Raw genomic sequence first — 27102 nt, 5'->3', positions numbered from 1 at the left:
TTTTCTGAATTTTCGATTCCCCTCACCCACATAATATTCTTCCAAATTTAAAATTCGGGATGGGGAAGCCCCCGGAATTATCGAGACGCCTTTGGCTCCGCTGTTATTTTCGCACAGGGCCCCGCGCCTGCTAAGGGCGGCCCTGTTGGGGGGCGTGAGATTAATTTCATCATTTCTTGATCTGTTACACTTTAAATTTTCTACAGAATGGGCCCGACTCCAGGATGTGGAGCACTGCGTATTGATGTTTTGATTTCCAACTGCAGTCTCGTAGTACCTACCCGTCGTCGATATAACGCGTTTTCAAAATAAACTCCACTTCAACTTCTAAAAAGCTCTTTTTCCTTTCTTCTTTATGGTTTAAGTAAGGCTCTACAGATGTCTTGCGTGACATTTAGAGTTATTTTTTCTACACTTCTTATCATTGATATGGACGTCTTGGAAGACAAGACACGTTTTTGTGAGAGTTTTAGGAGTTTGGCTGATGGCGAGTTTTTTCTTTGAACCACGGAAGTAGATATAGTATAGATTTTGAAAGTGCACGCCAAAGCGATTATTACATACTGTTGTTTTGACTTTTACGGAGCTGTCATCGCTCGCCAGATTTGGCTCTTGGCTGCATCGCTTATTTATTTCTCCTATTTGTATGTTAGAGATAGAAAATGGATGTGTTCATCAACGGTTCTAAAAAGGCTAAGCCAGAAATTGTATTATACATTGAAATGGGCTGCTGAAATGTGTCTGACCGCATTTCCTCAAGAAAAATACGAGAATTCGGGAAAATCGACAATTGTCGCAAAAATGGTGCCAAATGTCAGTAAAACTGCCAATTGTGACTGAAATCTCTGAAAAATCTCTTAGTGGCAGGAAATGGAGCGCTGCTGAAAATCGCCGTGGATTGAAATGCAGTTCATGAAAAAACAACGCTGAGCACATGGCAGGTATATGAAAGGCATGTTTGCACATGTATTTTCAGTCATAATTATATATATATATATATATATATATATATATATATAAATAATTATATATATATCATAATTCGATTAATAAGTTCAGAAAATAATTTCAATCCTTGTCTCAGCGAAGAATTAAAATTCACGTAGAATTCGTTGGAAGTGTGAAAAAGCGGGAGGATTTTTCAAAAACTTCAGGAGACCAAAATTCGGAACGGCAAGAAAAAAAAAAAAACTGGGACTGTTCTGGGAAATATGGGACGTGTCACCCTATCTATAAAAGAAGATACCAGTTTTAAGTGATGAAAGAAAGGCACTTTTTTTTTTTTAAATTTCAGCCTACTTTTTATTTTGAAAAAATAGCCTAAAAATGCCCCAAAATCTGAAAAAAATGCCATAAAAGTGAAAAAATACAAATGTCACATCAACCTCCGGGCTCTGGTTATAAGATTGAGCAAATATGGTCAATATACATCATCGGTACTTTATTTATGTTTGTAGTAACACGTGTGGATATAGATGACATGCTATCTGTGTCTTTGGAGCCTGAGGTGCTATGGTATAGTAAAAGTCCGATACAAGTAATACCGTCTTAACGCATGGGCCTAACAAAAATTAGAACTAGTTAAAATTCTCGAGAGTTTGCCAGGTAGGGCATCAGAAAAATCAGTTGGCCCGGGGGCTCACGATGTCCTTAAGACGGCACAGAGCACGGCTTGTAACGAGAACCACGCTGTTACGCTTTGCAAGTGATTTTCAAAGAGCTGTTGTTGAAGATACCTTACCTATTGCTTTTAACTAGACTGGGACATTCCCGTAATTTTGGCCATCCAGAGTTTTTTTATTAAAATGTCTTGTTATTTTCGATGAAGCTTACTTGAATTTTTATTCTTTAATAAAATGAGTTAAGATTATTTTCGTAGCTTATAAGTTATATTATGATAATTATGACTATAAAAACCACACATGTTTTTTTTTCGAGTAAAACATTTTAATCCACTCCAATTTGCAGTAGCATTTAATTTCCCGGCAACTTTTTGGCAACTTTTTTTTATCGATAATTGGTGATATTCCGCATTACATGAAGTGACCATATGACCCGTATTTGTTTAACATTCCCGTATTTTCATGTAATTTTGGCCAAATTTTTTGGAACGATGTCCCGTTATTTTCCGCATTTTCAACGGAGCCAAATTGAATATTTATTCTTTACTGAAATCAAGTATTAATCCCCCATTTTATAAATTATATTATGATAGTTATGACTATAACTATTAATAGTCATCTTACTATTTGTCTTTCAAGCCTTTTTAAGCAATGATTAGCAGCTTTGCTTACTTTTGGCATCGTTAAAAAGATCCCGATTCTTCGTGTTTTTCTAGAGGAAATATGGTCAATCAAGTCATAGTCATGTTAATCTTTTTCTTTCGGTAGAATTCACCTTAATTCATTAACATCTGCAATGGTGGTTTTTTTTGGCGGTTTCTTTCCTTTTTTTAAATTCAGTAGTAATTGGCAACTTCGCTCATCGTTAGCGAGAATTGGAGGCATACTGTATTTTTCTCGAGGAAATATGGTCAGCCTGATTTTGCCCCACTGACCAAAGCTGGTTAACCCTTACAGCGGCAATCCCGAGATATCTCGCCAAACTTGATCTGTTTTATTTCGATCATCCTGAGAAATATCTCTTAACCCACTTTTGTTTCCAATGTGGCAGTAATGCGGACCGGGAAAATTTTAAAAACCGCTTAAAGGGTTAAAGAGTGCCAGTAACTCTTTTTATCCATCTTTGCTCCTGACTTTCTTTTTCAAACTGTCTAGTTTTTTCCTAATGTCTTCAAAGTAGCTTACTTCAATTTTTATTGATCAATTTTATTAAAGATTAACTTTTTTTCGTGACTTTTATATTATGTCTATCAATTTCTTATACATTTGTCAATTTAAACATTTCTTGCTCGGAATGCATTTTGAATCTATTTCGATTTGCAGCATTTCTTCATCTCCCACCATTCAGGATCAGAAAAATGTAATAGAAACTTATACCCGGTAAAAAGAGAAAAACATTGATAGCAGATCGTGACTGTGTAAAAAGAGTGCTTTGAAGTATATACTAAAAAAAAATAACAATGAGTAAAACTTATGAAAAATTTCTTTTCCAAAACAAAGTTTATGTTTATGTACAGTATGCAGTGGAACTTTGGTTTACACACACAAGCATAAACTGTTTCCCTCACACCAACCAAAATTCTTCTCAAAGATATGATTAATTTATTTTATATATTATTTTACTTTATATTTAGTATTGAAAGCTCAAGTATTTTTGGAACAACACAAAAAAGCTGGGGTTTTGCTTTGAAGTGGTCGCTTCCATTAACACAAAATCAGAGGGCGAGAAAGTCTTTCATGAGCTTGGGCTAAGAACAGGGGCGGCTTAAACGAGGGTGCAAGGGGTGCGATGCACCCGGGCGCACCGTAGACTTTAGTTAAGGCTACAAAATTTTTAAAAATTTCTCACAGTGAAAATTCACAAATGGCATCACGCTTTTGAGTGATATCTCGACAAGGGAGATGTTGAGAAAACTTGAGGGAATAAATAGACAGAACCTATGACCGTAATACCAAAAACAAGAACGTAAGCTATCAGGGGCGGCTCGAGAAAGAATCTCTATTTGGGATCTCGGATTTTTGCACCACCTGTCTATTCCCCCATACCCCCTACATTCTGCGTCAGAGTCCCTACACTGGAATCTTTCGTGGGTCACAAGCCAGATTTTAAATGGGGGACCCTTCTACAGTTGATTTATAACGTGACAAAAAAATGATAAATATAGAGTCCCGGGCCCCCGGGCTGGAGCCGTCAGCCCTACCCTTGTGGGTCATGCCCCTCCCTCATAACTTATCCCAATAATTTCTAACAAAAATCTTAAAAAAGAATTTATTTTTTTCCCTTTCATCTCGGATTTAGCAATTCTCCAGAACGGACAGGAATAATTTTATTTGGCCAATGAAATTTTTTTCACCCATTCACCATGGACGTAATACCCTTCTTGGTGGCGCCCCATACGGCCATAATGGGTCGCATGGCCCAAGAGCCACTCTGTGCTCTATGAAAAGGGGCAAGTGTGCATTTTGGTTCCCTCATCCAGTATTTTTTTCCAGAATGGTCCGGAAGCAAAGGAAAAATTCGGCTTCTCACTTGTCTGGTCCCTGGAGTACCAGAAACACATTTGAAATAAATTTCTTAATAAAAAATAACCTCGCTATACATCACCTTTACAGGATAAGTGATGCTGCTACCCAAATTAAGTGTTGTTTTAAGGATTAAATTACCTGTTTCTGACGTTAAGAACGGTAAAATAATTCTGGATCAAAAAGCAGAAAAATTTGTTTCAAAAGCGGGACGTATGGTCGGTCACGACCATTTTGCACAATAAACAATGGTGTGCAGCTTTCTTCTGAAAAAAAATCATGTTTATCTAGAGCAGTAGTTCTCAACCTTTGGAAGCCTGCGGCCCGTTTGATTTCTTTTATGTGAGTGGAAGGCCCGGTCATAAGCACGCCTAATGGTAAAAATGAGTCGGTTAACTATCCACGGCCCGGTTGGTGGTTGAGAAACTCTGATCTGAGGTCCTCTTGACTGAAGCCCTGCCAGCCTCAAACCAGAGACGCGTTTAGGGGCGGCATATGAGGCTTCGCACCCGGGCGGCAGGTAAACTCGAGCCGCCCCTGCTAAGAATGTCACTCTCGTAGTCATTAGCATTTTTTTTTTAAATTTTAAACATGATCCTCACATATTCCCAAGAGATCTGTCCAGGGAATATGTTAGTGTTAGTAGATATCCATGCCCGAACTGGGATTCGCGAACCCAGACCTGCACAGTCGGAGGCTGTAGCTTCCTAACCACTCAACTGCCAGGCAGCAAATTTGTCTTAACAAATTGGTTCAGGGACACAGGAAAGGCTCATAAGTCAAACAAAAGTCCTAAACTATTGAAGATTTTCATTAATATGCACATGAATACAATATATATACAATACAGTAACTACACAATTAGCCCTTTTCATACATGATTTATCAAGCAGTATTGACAAAAACGTCCAAACAGATCTAATTTTCTTGGATTTCTCTAAAGCTTTTGACAGGGTGCCCCACAATAAACTTCTACTTAAATTCCAAAACCTTGGCCTATGTGTTCAACTGCTTAAATGGGTGGAAGTCTTACTTACCAACCACAGTCAGTTTGTCTTTTTCAATGGCCAGAACTCCCCATTTCTCCAAGTTAAGTCTGGCACGCCCCAGGATTTGGTTCTCTCGCCATTATTATTTTTGATTTATATAAACGATCTTCCTAATTCCATGGCTCACCCTATCAGTCTTTGCAGACGATTGCGTCATCTACCAAACAGTGCACAACGAATCCGACCAGCCATCTCTCCAAAACAATCTCAACATTATTTCAGAATGGTGCTCGTCCTGGCAATTACCTCTTAATTCTTCAAAAATAGTTTTTATGAAACTTACTCGCAAAAGACTTCCTCTCGATTCTTCTTACTCTACCAATAATTCTCTAATCAACGAGGCTTCCTATTATAAATAGCTGGGTATAATTATTTCTGCCAACCACCTTTGGAACCTCCACATTGATTACATCTTTCATAAGTGTTTCTAAAAAGTCTTCTTTCTTCGTCGAAACCTTAAAAGCTCCACCTGTCACATTAGACATCTCTGCTTTTAAACCTATATCCTTCCTGTACTCTCATATGCCTGTGAAATCTGGGACCCCCCATACTCTCTCCAATATAGACAAACTTGAATCTATTCAAAATAAATCAGCCCACTTCATTTTAAACTGTTGGTCATTCTCCATCTCTGTTACTGAATTCAAGCGCCAACTCAATATTCAACCACTTTCCACCCATAGACATATTCCTCGATTAACTTTCCTTTTCAAAGTCCTTCATGGCTATTTTCATATCGACACTTCCAACTTTTTAACTGCAGCTTCACACTTTTCCAATAGAATTAACCATTCCCATAAATTGAAACCCATCTTTGCATCCACTGAGTGTTTCAAATTTAGTTTCCTTTCTGGAACAATATCTGATTGGAACAACATCCCACCAAACATTTTTGATTGTATAACAGTTTCCAATTTCCTTTGTAACATCAACCGTCTCAATCTCTCTCTCCATCAATCTCTCTGTCAAACTTTACCACTGCATTCCCTTGTATAGGCCTCGGCCAAGCAATATTGAATAAATAAAAATAAATAAATATATATTATATATATAATTGGGGATCGTTCATTAAAATAATAAAAGCAGTCCCAAAAACTGTTTGGGCTCAGCTCCCTGAACTTAGGACAGTTATAATCATTTATGCTCCACACAAACAATGCTTGCAAATCCTCTCGTAGACTAATCCTCATCTAGGAGGTTTTTGTGTACCTACTACTCATATTGAATTCTAATAAATAAATACGATCGACTCCAGACTATCCAGTCCAATGTGGTGGAAGGGCAGGCCAGATAACAGAAAAGCCAGTTAGGATAGAGTTCTATAAATACTCACTTCCTACCTCCACCCATTACCATCAAAAACATCATTTTTATACAAAAACCTACTCTTATTCATATTTTCTGACCTCAAAATGCAGGTGAGTACTTAATAGATGTTGGTTATGTACTTCTGTGAACTGTTCTGTTTTAAAAATTTACTACAGAGAAAGGACAAGTCTGAGAATAAAAAAATACTGCACATATTTTAAGATAAACTTTATAATGTCTAACTTAATTGCAGGAAACATAAAATGATGTACACTGTACAGCAGTGTTTTTCAACAGACCCCCAGCGGGTCTGTGTGGAACCATTTTCATTTACTATTATTGCATGAAGGACACATTTAGTGTTGTGAAATTGTAATTTACTTCTTTGATTTTCTATGATATGTCAATTATAAAGAATAACACATTTTGGATTTCATGGGGAGGCAGCGGGAAAATTGACCTTCATTGCAGGGAGTCCATGGTGTCTTGACCTACACTAAAAGGGGTCCACTACATCTCAAAAAGGTTGGGAAACACTGCTGTACAATACAAATACACACACTTTCAAAATGAACAAAACATAAACGTAAAACATATGCTAAGTTCTTACAAAAATTATTTAAAATTATTTTACTATCCATTGATTGAGGAAAGGTAATATTGTAATTAATTAGTGTATTATAATTTTTACACTAGGCTGGATAGTTGGGAGTCGGGTAGTTGAGAGTCTACTGTACATGTATTGCAAGAAAAACTAAGTTTATCTAGTCAAAATCTGTTAAAACTTTCAATTTTTTTTCTTGTATTGCAAAACATTTGTAAACCAAGTTAATCATACTTTGAAGTTTTACTTGTACTTGTAAAACTATTTAATTCACTAGGAGTGTAGCGTGCCTTCTCTGGCTCCAGGCCAGACTTTTCCTTGCAGGCTCCCTAAAAGGGTTATTATTATGCAAAATAAGTGTAAATTTTTTGTGGGGACCCATTTTGTTTGGGGCCCTGGGGCAGTGACCTGGTTGCCCCAACCTAGTTGCAGGCTTGTAATTCACTTGCTTAACATGCCTTTTTCATTTTATCAGTACTTCTATATAACCCTAGATAACTAAACTTAAATCAGTGTTACTCAGTAGTCTATTAGACGAATGTTGTCTAATAGACTACTTAAAAGGGTTAAAAAGGTGAGAAAAATAAATCTCCCAAAGATAAGTAGAAAATAAGTAATTTTATTTTTAAAAACCAATTTATCACTTGATCATCACGTCTATTTCGGAAAGCATATTTGCTTAACAAAACATCAATAAAACCCACCATTCTAATAAAAAACGTCAAAAAATAAAACGTCTTGATTCAAGACTCTTTCTGAATAAATTATTATCTCACTCTTCAGTGGTCAATCAACACATTTTTTACAGGCTTCTCAAACAGTAGAGACAAAAAACTTAAAGTTCAGTTCAAGCTGGTTCTTCCAGTTGCTTCAAATCTGTACGTTCTTGACTTAATCTTTTGTTCCCACACTTGATGAATACTGCCAAATGAATGCACATAAAAGGTAAATTTGCAATGATATGATATAGAACATTAATTTCACATGATATATAAAAAAAAATTCAGTATTAAATCATAATTACTTCCTAAATTTGGTTATACAGTGAAAATTATATATAAAAATATTCCCGCTATAATGATAATTGCCTATATAGCAATATTACTCTCTCATCCTGATGCACTTTTCATAATGTTAATACAGTGAAACCTCGATATAACAATGCTCTGAAGACCAAGAAAAAAATATTGTTGCAGAGGGATTATCATTATATTAAGAGGCAGCAATTTAACATCAAAGTATAGACATTTCCGAACAAGACTTGAAAAAGATATCATAGCAGAGGGATTTATTGTTATATCGAGTATCGTTGTAGCGAGGTTTCACTGTATATTCCATCCATAACCCTAACTCCTTTATAATGATAAATTTTCCTAGTCCCTTGAGTACCGTTATATAGGCATTTCACAGTGTATATCAAAGTTCGTATTTTAAATCTTCTTGAATTTTATAGTTTTGGGGCTATATAACAAGAAATCAATAATTCATAATTTTTTAAACACAGGAGGAGAAGTGGTCAGTTTTAACCTAAGAGGATTCTTTGTTAAACCATTCTGGGAAGCCACAGATGAAAGTTGACCAAAGGAGTTGACAAGGGAGCCACGGGTGACAAAAGTTAGAACCACTGCACTAAATCACAAAATTTAATATTTCTTTAATAATTAATTTTGGCCTTTTCATGTAAATAAAACCCTTTTTCAGTAATTCTATTTAAAGTTATGTCTTCTGATAATCAAGGATTGGTAAACTACTATATTTTGCTGTTGAAGACTTTTAACCCTTACCAATCAAGGACAAGATATCTCGGAACTGTGTAAATGGAAGAAATACATTTGAGCTCTCTCCCTTCTTTTGAGACTCTTCATTTGATAACAATGTAAACGAAATGTTTTTTTTTCTTTTCCTTTTTACTTCTGCATTTTTTCTTCCTTTTTTTTCCCCTTGTTACAGTTTGACGAGTAAAACAATAGTAATATATACACAGGGAAAGGATAGCCGAGAAAGGTAGAAAAATTGAAAAAAACAGATCCTAAAAAATGTTTTCCCCCTCCATTTACTATGTATTAACAGTAAAACAATTTTTGAGATTTATCTCTGCTAGTTCATAAATCATCCAAATTTGTTGCCAGAAACCTGTTTGAGAAAGTATTGATAGGTCATTTCTAATACCTCAAAAAATGTAAATATAGCTTCTTAACACAATTGTTTCTTAAATTCAAATATTGACAATATCATAAAATCACAAGGATATGTGTGTGTTCTTTGTTTTTACTGAATTATCCTAAAAATTTAAGTTTTTAACATTTTTGTTAACATTTTGTTTTTAATGTTAAAATTTTTAAATACTTTCATCAAAAAAAGATTTTATGAAAGTAGATGGGAAATATTATTAATTTCAGAATTAAAAAAAAGAGATTCTTCAATTTATTTATTAAACCAAGAAAATAATTAACGTGCTGCGTGTGTGTATGAAGAATTAAAAATAATAAGTTTGTTAGAACCACTAGAGAAATTGTAAGATATGTAACATCCATAAATAGAAAGTAATAAAAACTAAGTTTTACTGTACAACCACAAAAGAAACATGAATGAAATTTTATAGGTTTTTCTTGAATATTAGGTCCTGTATATAGCGCTGCAACTAAGGTACAGCTGGGACAAGTTTGGGGTGAGGGGACAGGCCATCTTAGAAGACTTGGCCCTTGGGAAAGTGATTTTTCTGAGGGCCCCCTCTATGCCGTAGAACTATTTGTCTACCACAGTTTACACGCTTAATCCCGGAATTATAACCAGATCTCTTTATCATGAGGCCCTGGAACCATGAGTTAAGAACCCCCCCTTTTACTGTTGAATCACTGGCTAAAGAGTGCATTTGATTTCCCCCCCCCCCCTAGTTCAATATGCCCAGGGTACCAAACCCTCCTACAACCCCTGGTTTGCAGCTATGCTACACAATCAGTTTTGATCCAAATTGCTTTCACTGAAATTTCTGTCATCATATTTTACTTTATGATTAGATAAAGGAACTTACATGATAAAATGAAACCGATTGCTGTACAAACACAAAAAAATATGTTTGAATACAAATCACCATATGTTTGTTGCAGCCATGAAGGAAACATGGTGACAAATATACCAAACAGCTGAAAGTAAATAATACACAGAGAATTACTGAAAATTGCGCATTATATAGTCAAATAATGACAAATTTAACTGAATAATAATTAACATAAACTGAATAATATTGTTGGCATATTTATGAATAGCATTTTTCACAAAACAATATACAGCATTTTTTAACAAAGCACTATACAGCATGTTAACATTGATAATAATGTTCTTCCAAGGGGGAACATTTTTATAAATTTTATAACGTTTTCTAAGTTTAACATAGCATTGTTATAAAAATTCTATACTCATTCACACACACGTGAAATTTAAAAACTACCAATCTGTAAAAATTTATAAAGAAAAAAAAGAATGAATCTCTCAGTTGAGAATTTTAAGCCTTAAAATTTTTTTAGAATGAACAATCATTTTTGAGTTGTCAAATTTAATTTACATCACAAAATCAACAGATTTTTTTTAAGTGTTTTTAATTTCCTTGTTTATACAAATAAAATAAATAAATTTTAATTCAATTTAATTTTAATTAAAATAAATTTAACACTGAACAGTCCAAAATAGTGGAATTTCTCTTTTTGTCAAGCTATAGAGAAGACATTTGAAATAGCTTACTTGAAGTGGAACAAAATTTATATAAGAATGACTTTTATTTTAACATGAGTTATTTCTAAAATTCTTTATTGTATAATAAATAAATGTATTGAGTTTAATTATTGCTCACCGAAAGGGATCCCACAAGTAATGTAGCTGAAGTTCCTTCAGATTCTGGATATGTGATTTCTGCAGCAAGTTGATATGCTATGGGCATATACCCAGCCATGGTAAATCTACAGAAAATGAATGCAATTATAGATTTCCAGAGAATATGAAAATTTGAAATAAATTCATCTTTGGAATTTAATTCTATTTTTCATAATGAAAAAGAGAAAAAGTATTAGAAAACACATTTCATTTTTTCAAAAGAGTTATAAAAACGATTACAGGATAAACAATTTGAAAAAAAAAGTATGAGGATCATTTACAGCCATTTTAAATACCATAATTTATCACACATGAATATCAGTACACCAAAATATTGATTGCTTATTTGTAGCTAAACTCACGCCGTTTTAAAATCATCATTATCTTTTTCTGCCTAATTAATGACAAATTTTCAATATTGATTACCAACACATGCAATAATTATTTTTAAAATTGCCTTCTGATTTTTTCATGAAACTTAGTATAGGTGCTTAGAATAAAAAAAGTATATATATTTCATATTACAAAGAAACTTTTAGGACAGCTAAAGCTGAAAAGAAAATTTGTTTTCTTTTATGTATTTTATACTAAAAGCCTCAAACACTAGTTTTAAGAATGAAGATACAAACTTAAAAAAAGATTAGTCATAAAGTATTCTCCTCAGGAAATATTCTAAGCACATAAAATATTTATAACATTGTATATTGCCTATATACACAATTACAACTCAATTACAACACAATTACAATGTAACACATGAAATTAATTCATCAAAATAAGACATACCCTATTGCTCCAATCATTAAATAATAAAGCCAGAGTATTTTTAGCTCAAAGACAGCTGTATATACTATCATGCAGAGTAGAGAAAGAGTAAAGAACACTATGGATGTTGCTCTGTAAAAATTTTGAAACAAAGCTGTTAAAAAATATGTATATATATAAAACAATATATTATAAGAAATATTTATTAATTCATAAATCCTTTCCTCTCACCATCATGATGTGACACAAGTACCATAAGAAATTAAATTCTGTTTCAATCAATCAATATATTTTATATATTCTTCAAGAAAAAAATTTTATACAAGGAAAAGGGGGAAAAATTGCCAAGAACCCGACTTGGCTCATACTTGCAATTACAGCATTATAGAGTAGATATTTGCAGAAAATTCAGCACAATTATAACAAATATTATATAATAAATAATGATGATTTTATGATTTATAATAAATGAAAGGGGAGAACACAAAATACTGTAAATATAGTTGACGGTGGTAATTGTGGTGGGAACAACGTATCAATGGGTTATATTAATTTTTAATATAAATTTTTACAAGAATGGGAAAAAGGGTAATAGTAATTTTAAATAAAAATAAAAGCTTAAAAAAATTAAAAATGAATTTATTGTACATGAAGGTGACTAGAATTAAATTGACAAGAAGGACCGCAGACAAAGAGAAAAAAATTCAAATGAGGGGGTTATGAGGTGAATATTCCAATAGAATTGCTCCATGTCAGTGATATTAAACAAGTACTTTTTAAAGATTTTCTTAAAGATCAGTATAGAAGCTGAGTTCTAATAAATTTCATTGGGTAAATTATTACAGAAATTTGCAACAAGATCGGTGAAGTGTTTTGTTTTTATTTTGGAATTAGGTAAATGTTATTATATATTGGGGGGCAGTGCCATCTTAATGCATGGGCCCGCCTGGACATGGCCCAGGGGCCTCAAGAGAAGAGGGACTTCAGAAAAATGAGAATGAGTTGAATTTTTTGAGAATTTGTCCGTTAAGGCCTCAGAAAAATCACTTGGCGCGGGGGCTTATTATGCTATTAAGATGGCTCAGCTTGGGGATGATCTAAAGGTGTTAAAAATAGGAAGGAAAATTTTTATTTTTATTTTCAAAATTAGGATAGACTTGAAAAAGTAAATGGAAGGATATTTAGTGAATGGTAAAGCTCATGAATTGATGATCTATAGTCATTAGCGATTAATCTGATTACTCTTTTTTGAAGGTAAATCAATGGATATAAATTTGTAATATAGTCGGAACCCCAAATTGATAATCGATATAGCAGATGAGAATGAAAAAAGGGGTAATACAAGACCAATAGAAACTATGAGCTGATATAGAGAGTATAAAAGTGGACGAGGTGACCTATCATTGTTTACTGATAAAAGAAGACTGTTGAAGAAAGCGATAAGGGATAGTAAAAAGCAAGTTGAATCTAGGTTGGCAGATAACATTGGCTCTGACCCAAAATCATTTTTTCGATACGTCAATAATGGATGTAAGGGGACAGTTGGCCCCCTCTCGATAGGAGGCTCAAAAGTAGAGAGCAATGTAGGCATGTGTAGTGCTTTCAATGACTTTTTCGCGTCGGTTTTTAATGGAGATAATGATATTCGATATACGGGTGTTGCATGGGGTAATAAAACGCTCAACGATATTCAAGTGGAAGACGTGGAGGTCCTAAATCTTCTAAGAAATGTATGTGCAAGCAAAGCACCAGGACCAGATGATATCTATCCCAGGGTTCTCAGGGAAGGTGCTAATGAATTGTTGGGGCCAGTCGCACAGATATACAGGAGTAGTGTTGCTGAGGGTATCGTCCCGAGAGATTGGAAACTGGCTAACGTTGTTCCGATATTTAAGAAGGGTAGTAGAGAAGTGGTGTCTAATTATCGTCCAGTGAGTTTGACGAGCTCCCTCTCGAAAATTTTGGAAATTATCATCAAAAGGCAGTTTGTGAAGTGGATAGACGAGAATAATGTATTGTCGGATAATCAGCATGGGTTCAGGAAGGGGAAGTCATGTGTAACTAACCTCCTTTGCTTCTATGATTACGTGACTAAGGCTTTGGGTAAGAGCAAAAATGTCGACGTTGTTTACCTTGATTTCCAGAAGGCATTCGATCGGGTCCAACATGGCAAACTCTTGAAGCGTTTACACGAGATTGGAATAGGGGGCAACTTGCTGAATTGGATAGAATCGTGGTTAAGAGATAGGTCGCAACGAGTTATGGTGAACGGGGAATTCTCTGGTTGGACAGACGTCACAAGTGGAGTTCCTCAGGGAAGTGTCCTTGGCCCCATACTTTTTTCACTTTTTATCGACAAACTCGATCAGGGTATCGATGGAATTACTAGCAAATTCGCAGATGATGTGAAGCTAATGGGGGTAATCGGAAATGAAAGCGATAGGGAGTTGCTCCAGACCAACTTAAACAAGATTGCAGCATGGGCAAATGAATGGAGCATGACGTTTAGCGTAGATAAGTGCATGGTCGCTCATTTTGGTTCGAACAACCCACGGTTCTCTTACGAGTTGAATGGTGTCACTATCCCGGATGCAACTAGAGTCACCGATTTGGGAATTCTCATTGACGAGCGACTTAAGTTTTCTGAACATTGTTCAGCGGTTGTCAAAAAATCGAATAGAATGCTTGGTCTCATTTTCAAAAAGGTCTCTTCGCGTTCTCCTAAAGTCATTCTTCCGCTTTTTCGAGGCTTAGTTCGTCCTGGACTGGAGTATGCTGTAAGGTTTTGGAGACCATACCTACAGAGGGACATAGACTTGGTTGAAGGGGTGCAGAGGAGAGCTACGCGTGTCCTTATTGGCACACAGGGCTTGAGTTATGAAGAAAGACTTCATTTTTTGAATATGTTTACATTGGATGAACGCAGGTGTCGAGGAGATATGATCGAAGTGTTCAAAATTTTCAATGGAATGGATAGGATGGACCATGAACTTTTAGTACACCGACAATCGACTGCTTTTACAAGGGGACACCAGTATCGATTGGTGAGGGACAATGCAAGGTTATGGTGTCGCAGGGAATTTTTCTCCAATAGGGTTGTTAATAAATGGAATAGCTTACCCCCGGAGGTAGTAAATTGTAACACAATTGACACGTTTAAAAAGAAATACGATAAACATGTTGGGGTAAATCGGGAAGCTATCCATTCTTAGAATAAGACAACCATAAGTATTCTTTATGGGCATTGTATAATATTTTATCATGTGTATATATTGTTTGTAATTTGTGTTAATTGCATTTTTAATTGGGTTGCTGTATTTTTGAAACATATGACAACCATATTTTTATGGGCATCTTTTTATCAGCCACCTCGTTGGGCATTTTGCCTGTTGTGGCGTTGTATTTGTATTTGTATTTGTATAAGGTTTGAGATAGTAAAGTCTGTAAATATATTATACACCAGAGTTTAGAATGAATATGGTTCATGTGTGATTTCCATTTTAGATTCCAATCAATGAAAACTCCTACTTATTAACTAGATAGTATTAATACAAGATTTATCGAAAGACTGGTTATTTGTGGAGATGAAGATTACAAGGAAGAAAATTCATGAATTTTGAAGTGATGAATTTTCTTCCTTGTAATCTTCATCTCCACAAATAATCAGTCTTTCGATGAATCTTGTATTGACAAGTGGAGAGGACGTTTCTATATAGATAGTATTAACCTGTCTGAGATGAACGCAGTTACAGGGAGCACCAGAGCAGTCAAATTGTGAAAGATAATATTAATACTTTGTTGAAGATCAGATTGCAAGGAAAAATTAATGAATTTAGTTTTAGTAACATTTAGTTCAAAACAGGTGGCAGAAAACCAATTTTTAATTTTTATTAAATCATTGTTAATAATATTAATCAGTGATTGGTAATTTTTGCTGAATAAATTAAAACCATATCATCGCAAAGGTTATAATTTTACCAGTGGAATTTGGCTTGCAGAGATCATTGATTAATATAAGGAAAATTAAATGGCCAAGAATCGACCCTCGAGAAACACCTTTAGTAATTTTCATTAGATTACTGATTTTATCACCACATTTTACAATCTGCTGTCTATTGGTTGAGTAAGCTTTTAAAAGGTTGAGAGGAGTTCCTCTCACTCAGCTAAAGTTCAGTTTTTCGAGAAGTATTTTGTGGGACACATTGTCAAAAGTTTTTCTGGTGTCAAGAAAAATAGCTATTGTTTTATAAAAAAATTATCAATATTTTTAAAAACTGCAGAGGAGAATTCCAAAAAGGCTGATTCTGTATTTTTGTTAGGGAGAAATCCAGTGATTATCTGAGAAAAAGTTGGATTGATGAAGAAAAGAATGAAGTCTAGTGTTTGCTGCAATATTAATTTCAACCTTGAAAAATATGAAAAATACCTCATATAACATTGCAATAAAATTTAATTCATTGAAATAAAATTAATTTACCTATATGCATGAGTTTTATCCATAATATAGCCAGTTAAAATGGATCCAACAACACCAGCAAAGATGTTTGTGAACCCCATCCAACCTGCATCTACTTCCTTTCCCTAAAAGAAACAGAAAATGAGAAAAAAGAAAATTAGTTTCACACTAGATATAACCTTAAAAGAATACAAGGGCAACTAGATACAAAATATACTTGGTCATTTGGGACAAGCATGTATTTTGGTACCTTCCCCATCACAATTCTGAAGAAGTGGTTAAAGGAAGGGGGAAAATGAATTTGGCACCTGCCTGATTTTCCTGAGTTGTGGGCCCGTATGAACAAGTCTTACTATTACCATTAACAATATTTTATGAAATTTGTATGAGTGATCCAACTCATTGATTGCATTGGAAAATTTTATTTAGACTGCAATATAACCTCCTCAGTCCTTAAAGACATTTCAAATTCTCCATTTTATATATTTATTTTTAACAGTGAAACTGCCTAACATTAGTTTCTGCTTTCATATAAGTATTAATTAAGTTACTACCAAATGTTTACAAATAGAATTAATTTTGAGATCTCCATGAGCATTTCAATTAGCTAGGTGGACTTTTTTTAAAGTGCTGTTTGGTGTCTCCCACAGGAGACAGTGACCAAGGAGGATATACTTAGTCCATGCTCTTTTTTACGCTTAATTATCAATAACTTTTACTTAAAATAATTAAATTAGAATCTTATGATTTTCTTTTTGATTTTAGTTCTTCCATAACCATGAAGTGGCTGTAACCCCATCCAGAACTTTTTCCAAAGTTCTGACAAAGTGCTTTTGATATGAATCATGGTTAAAATAAGCAATTGAAATTTAAGCCTCAGGAATAAAAAAACATAACAATCACTATGGTTATTGGCATTGAAACTTTAATAAAATTCTCTCGATTACTTGTTTTTTAACATGCATATATTTATTTCAATATTTTTTGGATACTTGTCACACTCATTTCGAAGATATGTAAGTCGGACAAATTGGTCTTCTATTAATTTCTAATGTTATACCCACAACTGCTTCTACTATGGCGAGCAGAGCCAAAAAAAAGTTGACAAGAAGGACACCTCATCACCATTCTGCAGTAACTTTCAGCTCTAAAGATGCCTGTTAATGCTGGGAAAACATCAGAAATTAATAGAAAATTATAGCCGAATAGACTAGTAAGTTCTAGTTGTTTTTCATCAAAACTTATTAAGTGGTTCTTATTTTCACTCTCGCAACTGGTACAGGGTAATTTTTGAAAGCCTGTTGAGCATATTTGAAATTGAAATCATACTTCTAGGACTGACGAATGATAAGATGAAGGCTGTACTAGCACTTACAGGACACCTTTATATATGCTTTAAGAAGACTATGCGTTAACTGCCACAGGCATATTTATACATCTTTACAGAATGAGAGCGAAAAAAAGGTGCCACTGCCAGCAGATTGTGTAAGATTTCGTCATCAGTTAATCAATCTCAGAAAGCACTTAACTTACGCATTTCTAAAGTATTAAATCATTTTAATTTCATCATAAGGAATAAGGGTAAACTCAATTTATGATCAAACAAAAAATTAACAATTTTAAGAAAAACAGATTCTATGTGAAATCTTCATGCCTATTTCAATTTTTTATGCCCAAATAGCTACTAGGACACTTGCTGTTTCCATGGTTACACGCTTTCTTGTCATCATCTTCATATATGCACATTCAGAAATTGCTGCTCAAGTTTGTTTTTTTGTCAATGCAGTAAATATTGATTCCTTTTTTAAGTTCAAGACCTGAAACACTCTCTGCTTGTCAACAAAAAAAACTATTTTATTGTATTTATGGAGTTTTTTTTATCAAGAATAAATGTATGAGTTTTGTTTCTATAATTAACAGATAGAATTTCGGGTACATGAAATTACAAAATCTCTTGTAAAATAAGATTATTTATTATTATTATTAGAATATTGTTATCTTATGAAATAAGACCTACAAATATTTTAAATTATGCTCACATGCCCAAAAATCAATTTTGAAAATTTGTTCAAATTTCTTAAAATGATTCTTAAAATGAATAATTTGATTGCAAGAGAAACTAGTTTTATAACGAAAGCCACAAATAATAATACTAAATAATATATAAACATAATAGTAATAGACAAAAATCTTATTTCAGCTTACTGGAAAGGCTCTTACAACCATTTGGTTTAGCATTGTTAAAATAGCAAAATAAACAGAACCAAGTAAACCTAAAACAGAAATATAAAATTCAAAAATATGTAATATCAATTTAAAAATGATTTTGAGCACTGCTAACAGAAAAAAATTTAAGAAAATTTACCCACCAGCAGCAATAAGTAGCAAGTCAAAATTCCAGTTTTTAAATAACACTCCTATTGATTTCACTGTTGGCTGATGATCAGGAGGTTTATTTGCTTCTGCAATGCTAGGAGGTGTAGGAGGTTTGTCTCTGAAAACTGATAAAAGCAGTTTATTAACAACACCAGAAACTTTTCTCCAACTCCCAACCCCACCCACATCTCGTCTGCAATCACCACAAAATTTTTAATCGCAATAGTACCCAATTGTCAGGGGAAAATATGGTGTAAACATTTTTGCTTGTTTTTTTTTTCCTTTTCTTTTTTTTTTTGACACAAAATAAAGTTTTCCAGACTCTGCCATGAAGTTGGGCTGGAAGAGATCTCAGCAACAGGATAAGTCCAGTGGCAAAGTTCTGGCGTTCATTCATGTAGTTTATTAACAACAACAAATTGAACTTCATTATCACATTTGCATCACAGCATGAAGTGCTGTGGGTGCTCGAGCACCTCTAGAATTAACTCAGAAATAAAAATCTTTTACATAAAGCACAAATCAAGCACCCATAGGTTGAAAATACTTCTGACACTCTGACGACATTGCAAGAAAAAATAAATGGAGATCAGTGAACAATGTCCATGAGCATCAAAATTACAGCAAAATAGCTTTAGAATTGCTCAAAATTAAGAAAGCTTTCTATTTTTCCTCATTTTCCTGCCAAAGAAAGTAAAGTTCCTACATCTAAGAATAGACTTGGCAAGAAATTTTGGTGGGCGCCCAGGCTAGATTCCTACCAGCTTCCCTTTTGGGGAAGGGCATGTCGACAGTGTTCAAAAGTTTAAACACAAATGTGCATTTGATGTCACATAACATTTTTATTGTATATAACATTACAATATGACATTAAATTGCATACTATATTTCACTATACAGGGTGATTCAAAACTCAACGTACAAACTTTTAGGGGAGGTAGAAAGCACAAAAACAAAATAGAATCACAAAAAAAATTGTGCACAACTGTGAACGGTAAGAACTTTGAGCACTTCTTGTGAAACTTAACGTGTACACGTACTGTCCTCGTGTAAATTATCGCTAAATAAAGAGTTTTTTCATCCATTATTGGCTTGTCATTTCTGCATCTTTATTTATCATCTAGCTGATCAGATTGGGGTTTCCGGTCATACATTCCTCTGTGATTCATTTTTATTTTTGTGTTTTCTACTTCCCCTAAAAGTTTGTGGGTTGAGTTGTGAATCACCCTGTATATAGCATTTATTATATTATATTAAAGACTTATTAACATTTTGCTATATAAAAAATACCATACTGTTTTTGTTTATTTTTCATAAACACACACACAAAAATATGCATGTATATAACTAGATGCATTCAAAATTAGGTGCTCTTGTCTAGAACTTGCAGATTGAAGAAACTGATGTCAGTTGAAAATGTTTTGAAGTGATGTTTGAAAAAAATACAAAGCCCTCCTATAAATATATATATCAATATGTGGTAAATAGTCTTTTTTTTACAGTCTTGGCAAGAGAGCTTATTGAATGCATAACTGATTATTTTTTGTTTAGATTATGTACATTTCACTTGGTTTCTCAATTCACAATATGATTTCTTTCTCGCTTATTATAGGAGTTTCAGAATTAAAGAAAAATTGAGTGAACTCGATATATTTTTGAACTTGATGTAGAGGGATTATCATATCATGCTTGTTTGATGCTCAATTTCTTTATATAAAAGAGAAATTATTTTTAAAAAATGAAAAAAAAAATCTTTGATAAAATGTTTCATGACTTGTTTTCTCTTCAGCTTTCAATTTTTATTTTTTGAAAGTCAACATAAAGTAAGGTGATAAATATGATAATGAGAGGGGTTTTATTTGATAAGATTGTATATCAGAATTCAAAGGTATTTGTTACACCAAAAACTTGATTTAAAAATAATAGTCAAATTTAAAATCGTGCAAAAGATATTGGTTTTAAAAAACAAACTGCATATCACATGCAAGAAAAAAATTATGTTTGTCTCATTAAGAAAGTATACATACAAAAGTAATCCAAATACATGAAAAATTATAAAAGTGTATACTTACACATGACTATGAGTGTAAAAACAATGAAATTCAATACTGCTTGACCTAGAGCCAAATTCTGAAGTCCAATTTCAACATCTTTCACATCTCCACAATTATTTGGAACTAAAAGTGTTGGAACTATGAACCCTAATGCTATTCCTATCTGCCAAAAAAAAAATTAATTAAAAAGCTAGGCAAATGAGGAAAAAATAAGTAATCATGTAGCAAAGGCAGGATACATTGTTATCAACTTATGATACATTTTTGCAAACACAGAGTTTACAAAACCATTCTTAGTGAAAACAAGGTTCAGTGAAAGCAAGGTTTATCAGATGTATGTTGGTAAAAGCAACTATATAAATAGAACTTTGCATGATTTTGAATTATGTATAAGAATTTCCTTCAATAATGAAAAAAATATTGTTTACATAAGTTTAGTGAGTTTAGAATATGTTATCACACTATCAATATAAAAGGACTTACCAACAAAATTTATATTGAATTTATACTGAATTTTAAAAGAAAATTTTATGTGTGTGTGTGCCATAAACATTTCTACAACAGTAATCATACATTTAATCCTTTATGAATCAAACAAGCTGAGCAAAAATATGCTAATGAAAAAGCTTATTGATTCTTTTTTCATACATTTGGTCATGTTATATTTCATAAAGGTGTTATCACATAACAAAATTAAAAGTTATCAAATGTCCTTGGGCAATTTACTACCACTTTACCACCCCTTTCAAGAAAAATCGTGTTGTGTTGGAAGTTTGCATGAATACTGCAAACATAATTCTGGAAACCTGAAAAAGAGGACAAAAGGGCAAATTTTCCAAAACGTAAGAGGATGCTTGAAATGACACCAAAAAGAAGGACAGTTGGTAACCTTATTTATACCTAACAGACTGTATGCATATCTATTGCTGTGTGTGAAGTGAGTGCTGCAATCTACATTTCAAATTGCGAACGAAGGGTAATAACTGAATGTTCATACTGTAGGAGGGTCTGTTGCTCTCTGTGGTGAGACTTCTTAAAGGAGAGATCAGATTATGTTAATGCCTCAAAGTAGGGAACCACAGAAAACCATGAGGACATCCACATGACCACACAGCGGCCAATAAGATATCTTTGTCTAAACTTCCTACACCAAAGGGTTATAGTCCCAACCTCTGAATGAAAAACATAGTAACAAAGCCATTAACCAGTCAAGTGGTTACGACGGCAATTGCCATCACTGCCATACGTAATGGTGGTGCCTACGACGGCATTTGCAGATGCACAGACTATTCTGTCTTTTTCACATAGGTATGATGAAATAATTTGTCATACATGTGCTGCCATCTGTACAGCCATCCTTCTACTTTATTATCTCATCACTAGATGGAGTTGAACAACTATATTTCTAGGTCTGAGATTATTATTACTATTATCTTTGTCATGTTTTGCAAAGCTGCATCCCCATCGGTTTTTTTTTTCGATTTCTGATTGCCTTGCGAAGATGCATCTGTTTTATTACTCATATATGTATCTTTTAGCAAAGGTTCAACTACTATGGTTCCACATAAATCCATCAACAGCATTACTTTTAGTCACAGGACATTATGACTCCCCCTACTTTTGGGTATCATATTACGTCTCGACACATTCGAGCTATAAAAAAACATGGTATAAAAAAATATTTTAATATTTCAAACTTCCAAGAAAAGGGGGGAAAAAGGGAAAACGCATGCGCATCTTCAAAAAAAAGTGGGCACTGCGGGTAACGCTCGGAAAAATTGGACAGTTAACTGGTTAAGAGTCGTCTTTGAGAACTGTATGTTTGTATTTAATTAGCACTCACATGCATAAAATAACCATGGTGTGACAGAACTTATAAAAAATTTCATTTCTATAAAAAAAAATATATATATACATACATATATATATATACATGTTATCAAGTTCATAGAAATAAATAACACTCTGTGTAAAGAAAAGTAAATTTTCCACATAATCCTGCTACTATATCCAGATTTTCCAATACTAAATAACTTAAGCTGTCTTTAAGAACTGCTTACATCATACCTGGTTACTCAGAACTCCAATTGCACAAGCAGTAGAGACAAAATTAGCTGGAAACCAAACTGCAGCAACATAGGCTGGAGCAGATACAGAAAATACCTGAGCAATTGAAGCAACTGTCTGTGTAAGTATTACAATATCAAATCTATTGCGTGATAGCGAAACACACTGCAAACAAGAACCTGTTAGAAAAATATAAATGAATCAAACACCTTGGAAAGTAATAATCATTGTGATAATCTCATTTTTGTAATTTTATCATCAAAAATTTATTTTTTATGATTCTTCTTTTATATTAACCCTCAAATCATAGGCGGACATAGACTTGGAAGTCTGGGGGGGGGCACGGTCATTATTGCTGGGGGGGGCAAGATGATGATGATGTCAATTCATATATACATTAGATCAGTCGACTCCATTATACATTAGACAGTCGGGGGACAGTCGACATCTCCGCCCTTGCTTCAAATTACAACTTTTTTTTCTCAATCCATCTGCCATTAAAATAATAATAAAATCCGCAAATAAGTCAAATTTATTATTTGTAGTTTTTTAAAGATGAACTTGTTATGTATAACAATTGGTCATTCCACTGACAGAGAGGCATTAATGAATGAATTTTTATCTCAACACCATTTTTGGAATTGGTGGAATGTACGATAGAACCCTATTACAACAAATTTCAAGGGACCAAACATTTGGTTTGAAATTTCCAGAAGTTTATTATATTCGATCCAATAAGAAAAAGTAAATCATATTTAAAAATTGAAAATAACATTAACATGTATTTGAAATTTTATGGGTTTATTGGAAAATAATTATGCATGCGCATTCCGTTCTTTCCCAGTTCTGACTGATAACAGCATATTGATGTTTTCCAATACAGCAGTGCTCTTCAAGAGAGAGATTGGGAACTGGGCTCCCCTCCCTTAAAAATTAGGTTGTGTTGTAGGTAGAGTTATGGGATTAAACTCATCAGTATTGTTTTTAGTACCCGCCAGTCCAATACCTTGCCCTGCTGTGGATACAGTAATGTTCTTTTACTCTTATGTCTTAAATTTGTTTATCTAAAATCTCCTATTTTTGAGGGGTGGGAAAGAAATCTATTTTTTTTTTTTTTTTTTTTTTGTTAATTTAGCTTCCATTGATCCATGCATGCAGTCCATATGGAATTCCTCATGATTTGGTACATGCCAGAACGTGTGTACTGAGTGTATGTGTGGCCCCCTTAACAAGGGTGTACCCAGGATCTGAACTAGAGGGGGACAACTCACTGATACTAAATTGATATATCTGTGCTGTGTGCCGATTACTACACTTTAATTTCTCTTCTTGGGGGCAGCTACCTCCCCCTCTACCCCTCACTGGGTACACCCATGCCCCTAAAGTATTTATGTAGTCAGAATTGCAACTTCATGCTTGCTGAGTATGGGATTGTTTTAAAAGTGTGTGGTGCAAGAACTTCCTGTAGCGACTTTGGATGGTGTTTGTGCGCTTATGTTCCTGTGATTTTGGATTGTTATTGTATGTCTGAATTACCCTTTCAGTTTGGCGATGCTTTTTTGAATCACCCTATATATTCAATGATACAATTATGTGATTATTATATCATTATTTTATATATAAAATACAGAAATGTATACCTATAGTATTTCCAGCCGCAGCTATTATCAGAGTGAGCTTCAGTCCTTTATTGTCCATAACCCATGCAACAGGAACAATGAATGGCATGAACATGATCATAAACATAACAGAGGTCCAGTTTGTGGTAGTTACACTAACATTATAATAACATGTAACTATACTAGCAATTATTGGATATTGAATCCATTGGAATCCATTCAACATCGTGCAAAGTGAATATAACAGCAGCATTAAATACCTTACTTTATAAACTTTAGGCTTTGATTTTAAAATCGATGTTCTTTTATTCTTCCCATCGAATCTCTTGTAAGAATTATTACTGGTCCATAATCCCGAAGAATTGATTTCATTTTCATCTTCGTACGAACAGTTTATATTATTTTTTGAATCTGCCATTTTCAATTTTAATTAATTAACTAGAGTTTATTAGAATAAAGAAATGAATAAATAGCTAACGAATTTTTTTCGGTGGCAGAGTTCAAAGATTCATCTTGGGATAAAATAAAATTTTAAATTGAGTTGAACGTAGCAGACGACAGACACCATTGTTTATGCTTTTACGAAGTACACACAACAGCAGACGACTCATTCAACTGTGACTCAGCACTTCACTGCACTTCACTTTTTCCCTTAACAAAATAAAATCCCTTCATAGCACACATGATTTCACATATAATTTCAAGAATGTTAAATTTATTAAATTTAAAAAAGAAAGACAAAATCGGAACGATCAAAGCTTCATCCGCCGCATTTTGCCGACGCATAATCAGAAATATTGATAACACTATCTGCGTCCTTGACAGCTTTAATGTTATGGATAACGAAACGTAATAGTGACGATAATAGAGAACAAAAGACGAAATCAGGCAACTCGATGTACGATAACTTCATCACACGCTTCCAAAAAAAAAAAATTATTCATATTTTTCATGTGTAATGAAACATGCATTAAGTAATGCAATCGATATTATCTAACTAGATATACGTCATCATAATATTTTTTGAAGATACTATGAGGCTTTTTGGATCACATGATATTTGGAGGGACATACAAGATAACCAATATGGTGACTTCTTGTGCGATTCATGAAAGAAACAAATCTAAATTAAAGAAACATAGAAGTGAATCGTTTTTTCTTCTTTTTAATGGGAGCTAGAAATTTTGAATTTTTGTTAAACTTCAAGTTATCGATCTGCCCGTTTTTCCTTCAAAAAATGCTTGATTAAAGCTGGGATTCTTCGATGTAATTTATATGGGCCTATAATTAATTTAAAAAAACCCTAAACTATATGGATTGGTGCAATTGGATAATATAAGACAACACGGAGACAATTCTCATTTTCCCGCTTGAGAAGATATAAATAAAAATTTGAAATCAATGTTATTGCATGAATATCCACTTCAAAAGTGGGTCAGGCTCGTTATTTTATATTTAATTTTCTAGACTTCGTATCTCTAAGCGAGCTTAATATTTCGAAAACCAAAAATTCAATTAAATTTTTAAAATTATTGATGTGGCGGAAAATCTCACTAAATTTCCGTATTTCTACGCTAAAATCGTCAATTTTAAGCTTAGAAGATGTTAGTTAGATATGAGGCTTTTTGAAATACGTGATAATCATCAGCATCACTTTGAGGGACAGGCACTGGATGATCCCTATAGAAATCAATGTTAGATTGCCGACTTCACTGTAGAAAGGCGAAAATTCAATTAGGTTTTCCGCCCCATCAATAATTTAAAAAATTACATAGGATTCTCTATTTTCGAAGATTTTATTTAAGTTCGCTTAGAGGGGTCATTCAAGTATTACGTCATCATTGGGGGGGGAGGGGTTTCGGATTTGCTGACTTTTGATGTCAAGGGGGGGGGGGGTTTGAAGGTTGCTTACGTCATCAACCACCCCTTTTTGAAAATATGAAATATTCTATGCTGCTGACGTAATTTTGCTGACGGGGGTCAAAAATGGCTGAAAATCTGCTTACGTAATACTTGAATGGCCCCAGAGATACGAAGCCCAGAAAATTAAATATAAAATAATTCGCCGGACCTACTTTTGAGTTGGATATCCATGCACTAACATTGATTTCAACTTTACATTTATATCTATTTGAGTGTAAAAATTGTATGTCCCCTTATTGCCTTTTAATATTCAAACGCATCAATTCATATAGGTTTTTTTTAAAAATTAATAATGAATCATAAATTACATTGAAATAATATCGCAGCAATTGAGATAATTGGACAGGCAGATAGATAACTTGAACTTCAAAAAAAGGAAACAAAGTCGGAATATTTAGCACTCATCAATGAAAAATAATCTATTTCATTTCGACATTTTTTTAATTTATATTTGTTCTTTCAGTCTTTCATGAACTGCGGAAGTCGCCATGCTCATTGCCTTGGATACGTTTTGTATGTTCCTCAAAAAAGAGTGAAATATCACGTGTGATTGAAAAAAGCCTCATTCCATTAACATGTGCTACTCATAGTTAAAAAGGATCAGAAGAGGGGATGTTGAGTTAGTACTTACAGGAAAACGCAAAGCACGTACGTGCTTTCATCAAGATTCTAAATTTGTATGTCGATATGAATCTTGTACAGTATATGCAAGGCCGTAACTAGGATTTTTTGCCGCCCTCACTACTTTAAAATTCGGTAATTTTATAACGGTGTTCTTTGTTCCCACCTAAAATTGCCATCCGTTAAATTTTGTCGCCAGGGGCAGTTGCCCCCCCCCCTCACCTCTAGTTACGGCTCTAAGTATATGA

General features: G+C 33.7%; 1 protein-coding gene across 1 annotated transcript; it reads right to left on the bottom strand.

Moving 5' to 3' along the window:
- Positions 1 to 7705: 7705 nt before the first annotated feature.
- On the bottom strand, positions 7706 to 25123 carry LOC149072401 (choline/ethanolamine transporter flvcr2a-like). The gene is made up of 10 exons (XM_089246604.1): positions 24332 to 25123; positions 22692 to 22870; positions 20643 to 20787; positions 18564 to 18695; positions 18400 to 18467; positions 16216 to 16319; positions 11760 to 11870; positions 10954 to 11059; positions 10138 to 10249; positions 7706 to 8027 (listed from the first exon to the last, which is right to left on the bottom strand). Exons 1-10 carry the CDS (start codon positions 24726 to 24728, stop codon positions 7954 to 7956), a joined length of 1428 nt encoding a protein of 475 aa, XP_089102730.1. The 5' UTR covers positions 24729 to 25123; the 3' UTR covers positions 7706 to 7953.
- Positions 25124 to 27102: the final 1979 nt, after the last annotated feature.

Source organism: Pholcus phalangioides, unplaced genomic scaffold, assembly GCF_987345545.1.
Source record: "Pholcus phalangioides strain wild (caught in Gottingen) unplaced genomic scaffold, Ppha-v1.0 ptg000017l_1, whole genome shotgun sequence".
Taxonomy (NCBI): Eukaryota; Metazoa; Arthropoda; class Arachnida; order Araneae; family Pholcidae; genus Pholcus; species Pholcus phalangioides.
This window is presented reverse-complemented; position numbering and strand designations above follow the sequence as displayed.

Bases quoted from the DNA above. Each gene is read 5' to 3' on its own strand.
- LOC149072401 (XM_089246604.1), bottom strand. From the start codon at position 24,728: ATGGCAGATTCAAAAAATAATATAAACTGTTCGTACGAAGATGAAAAT. The intron at 18,696-20,642 runs GTAAGTATACAC...TGCTTTTATCAG, and splicing joins TTTTACACTCATAGTCATGT to TTTTCAGAGACAAACCTCCT. The intron at 18,468-18,563 runs GTGGGTAAATTT...TTTCTGTTTTAG, and splicing joins CTTGCTACTTATTGCTGCTG to GTTTACTTGGTTCTGTTTAT.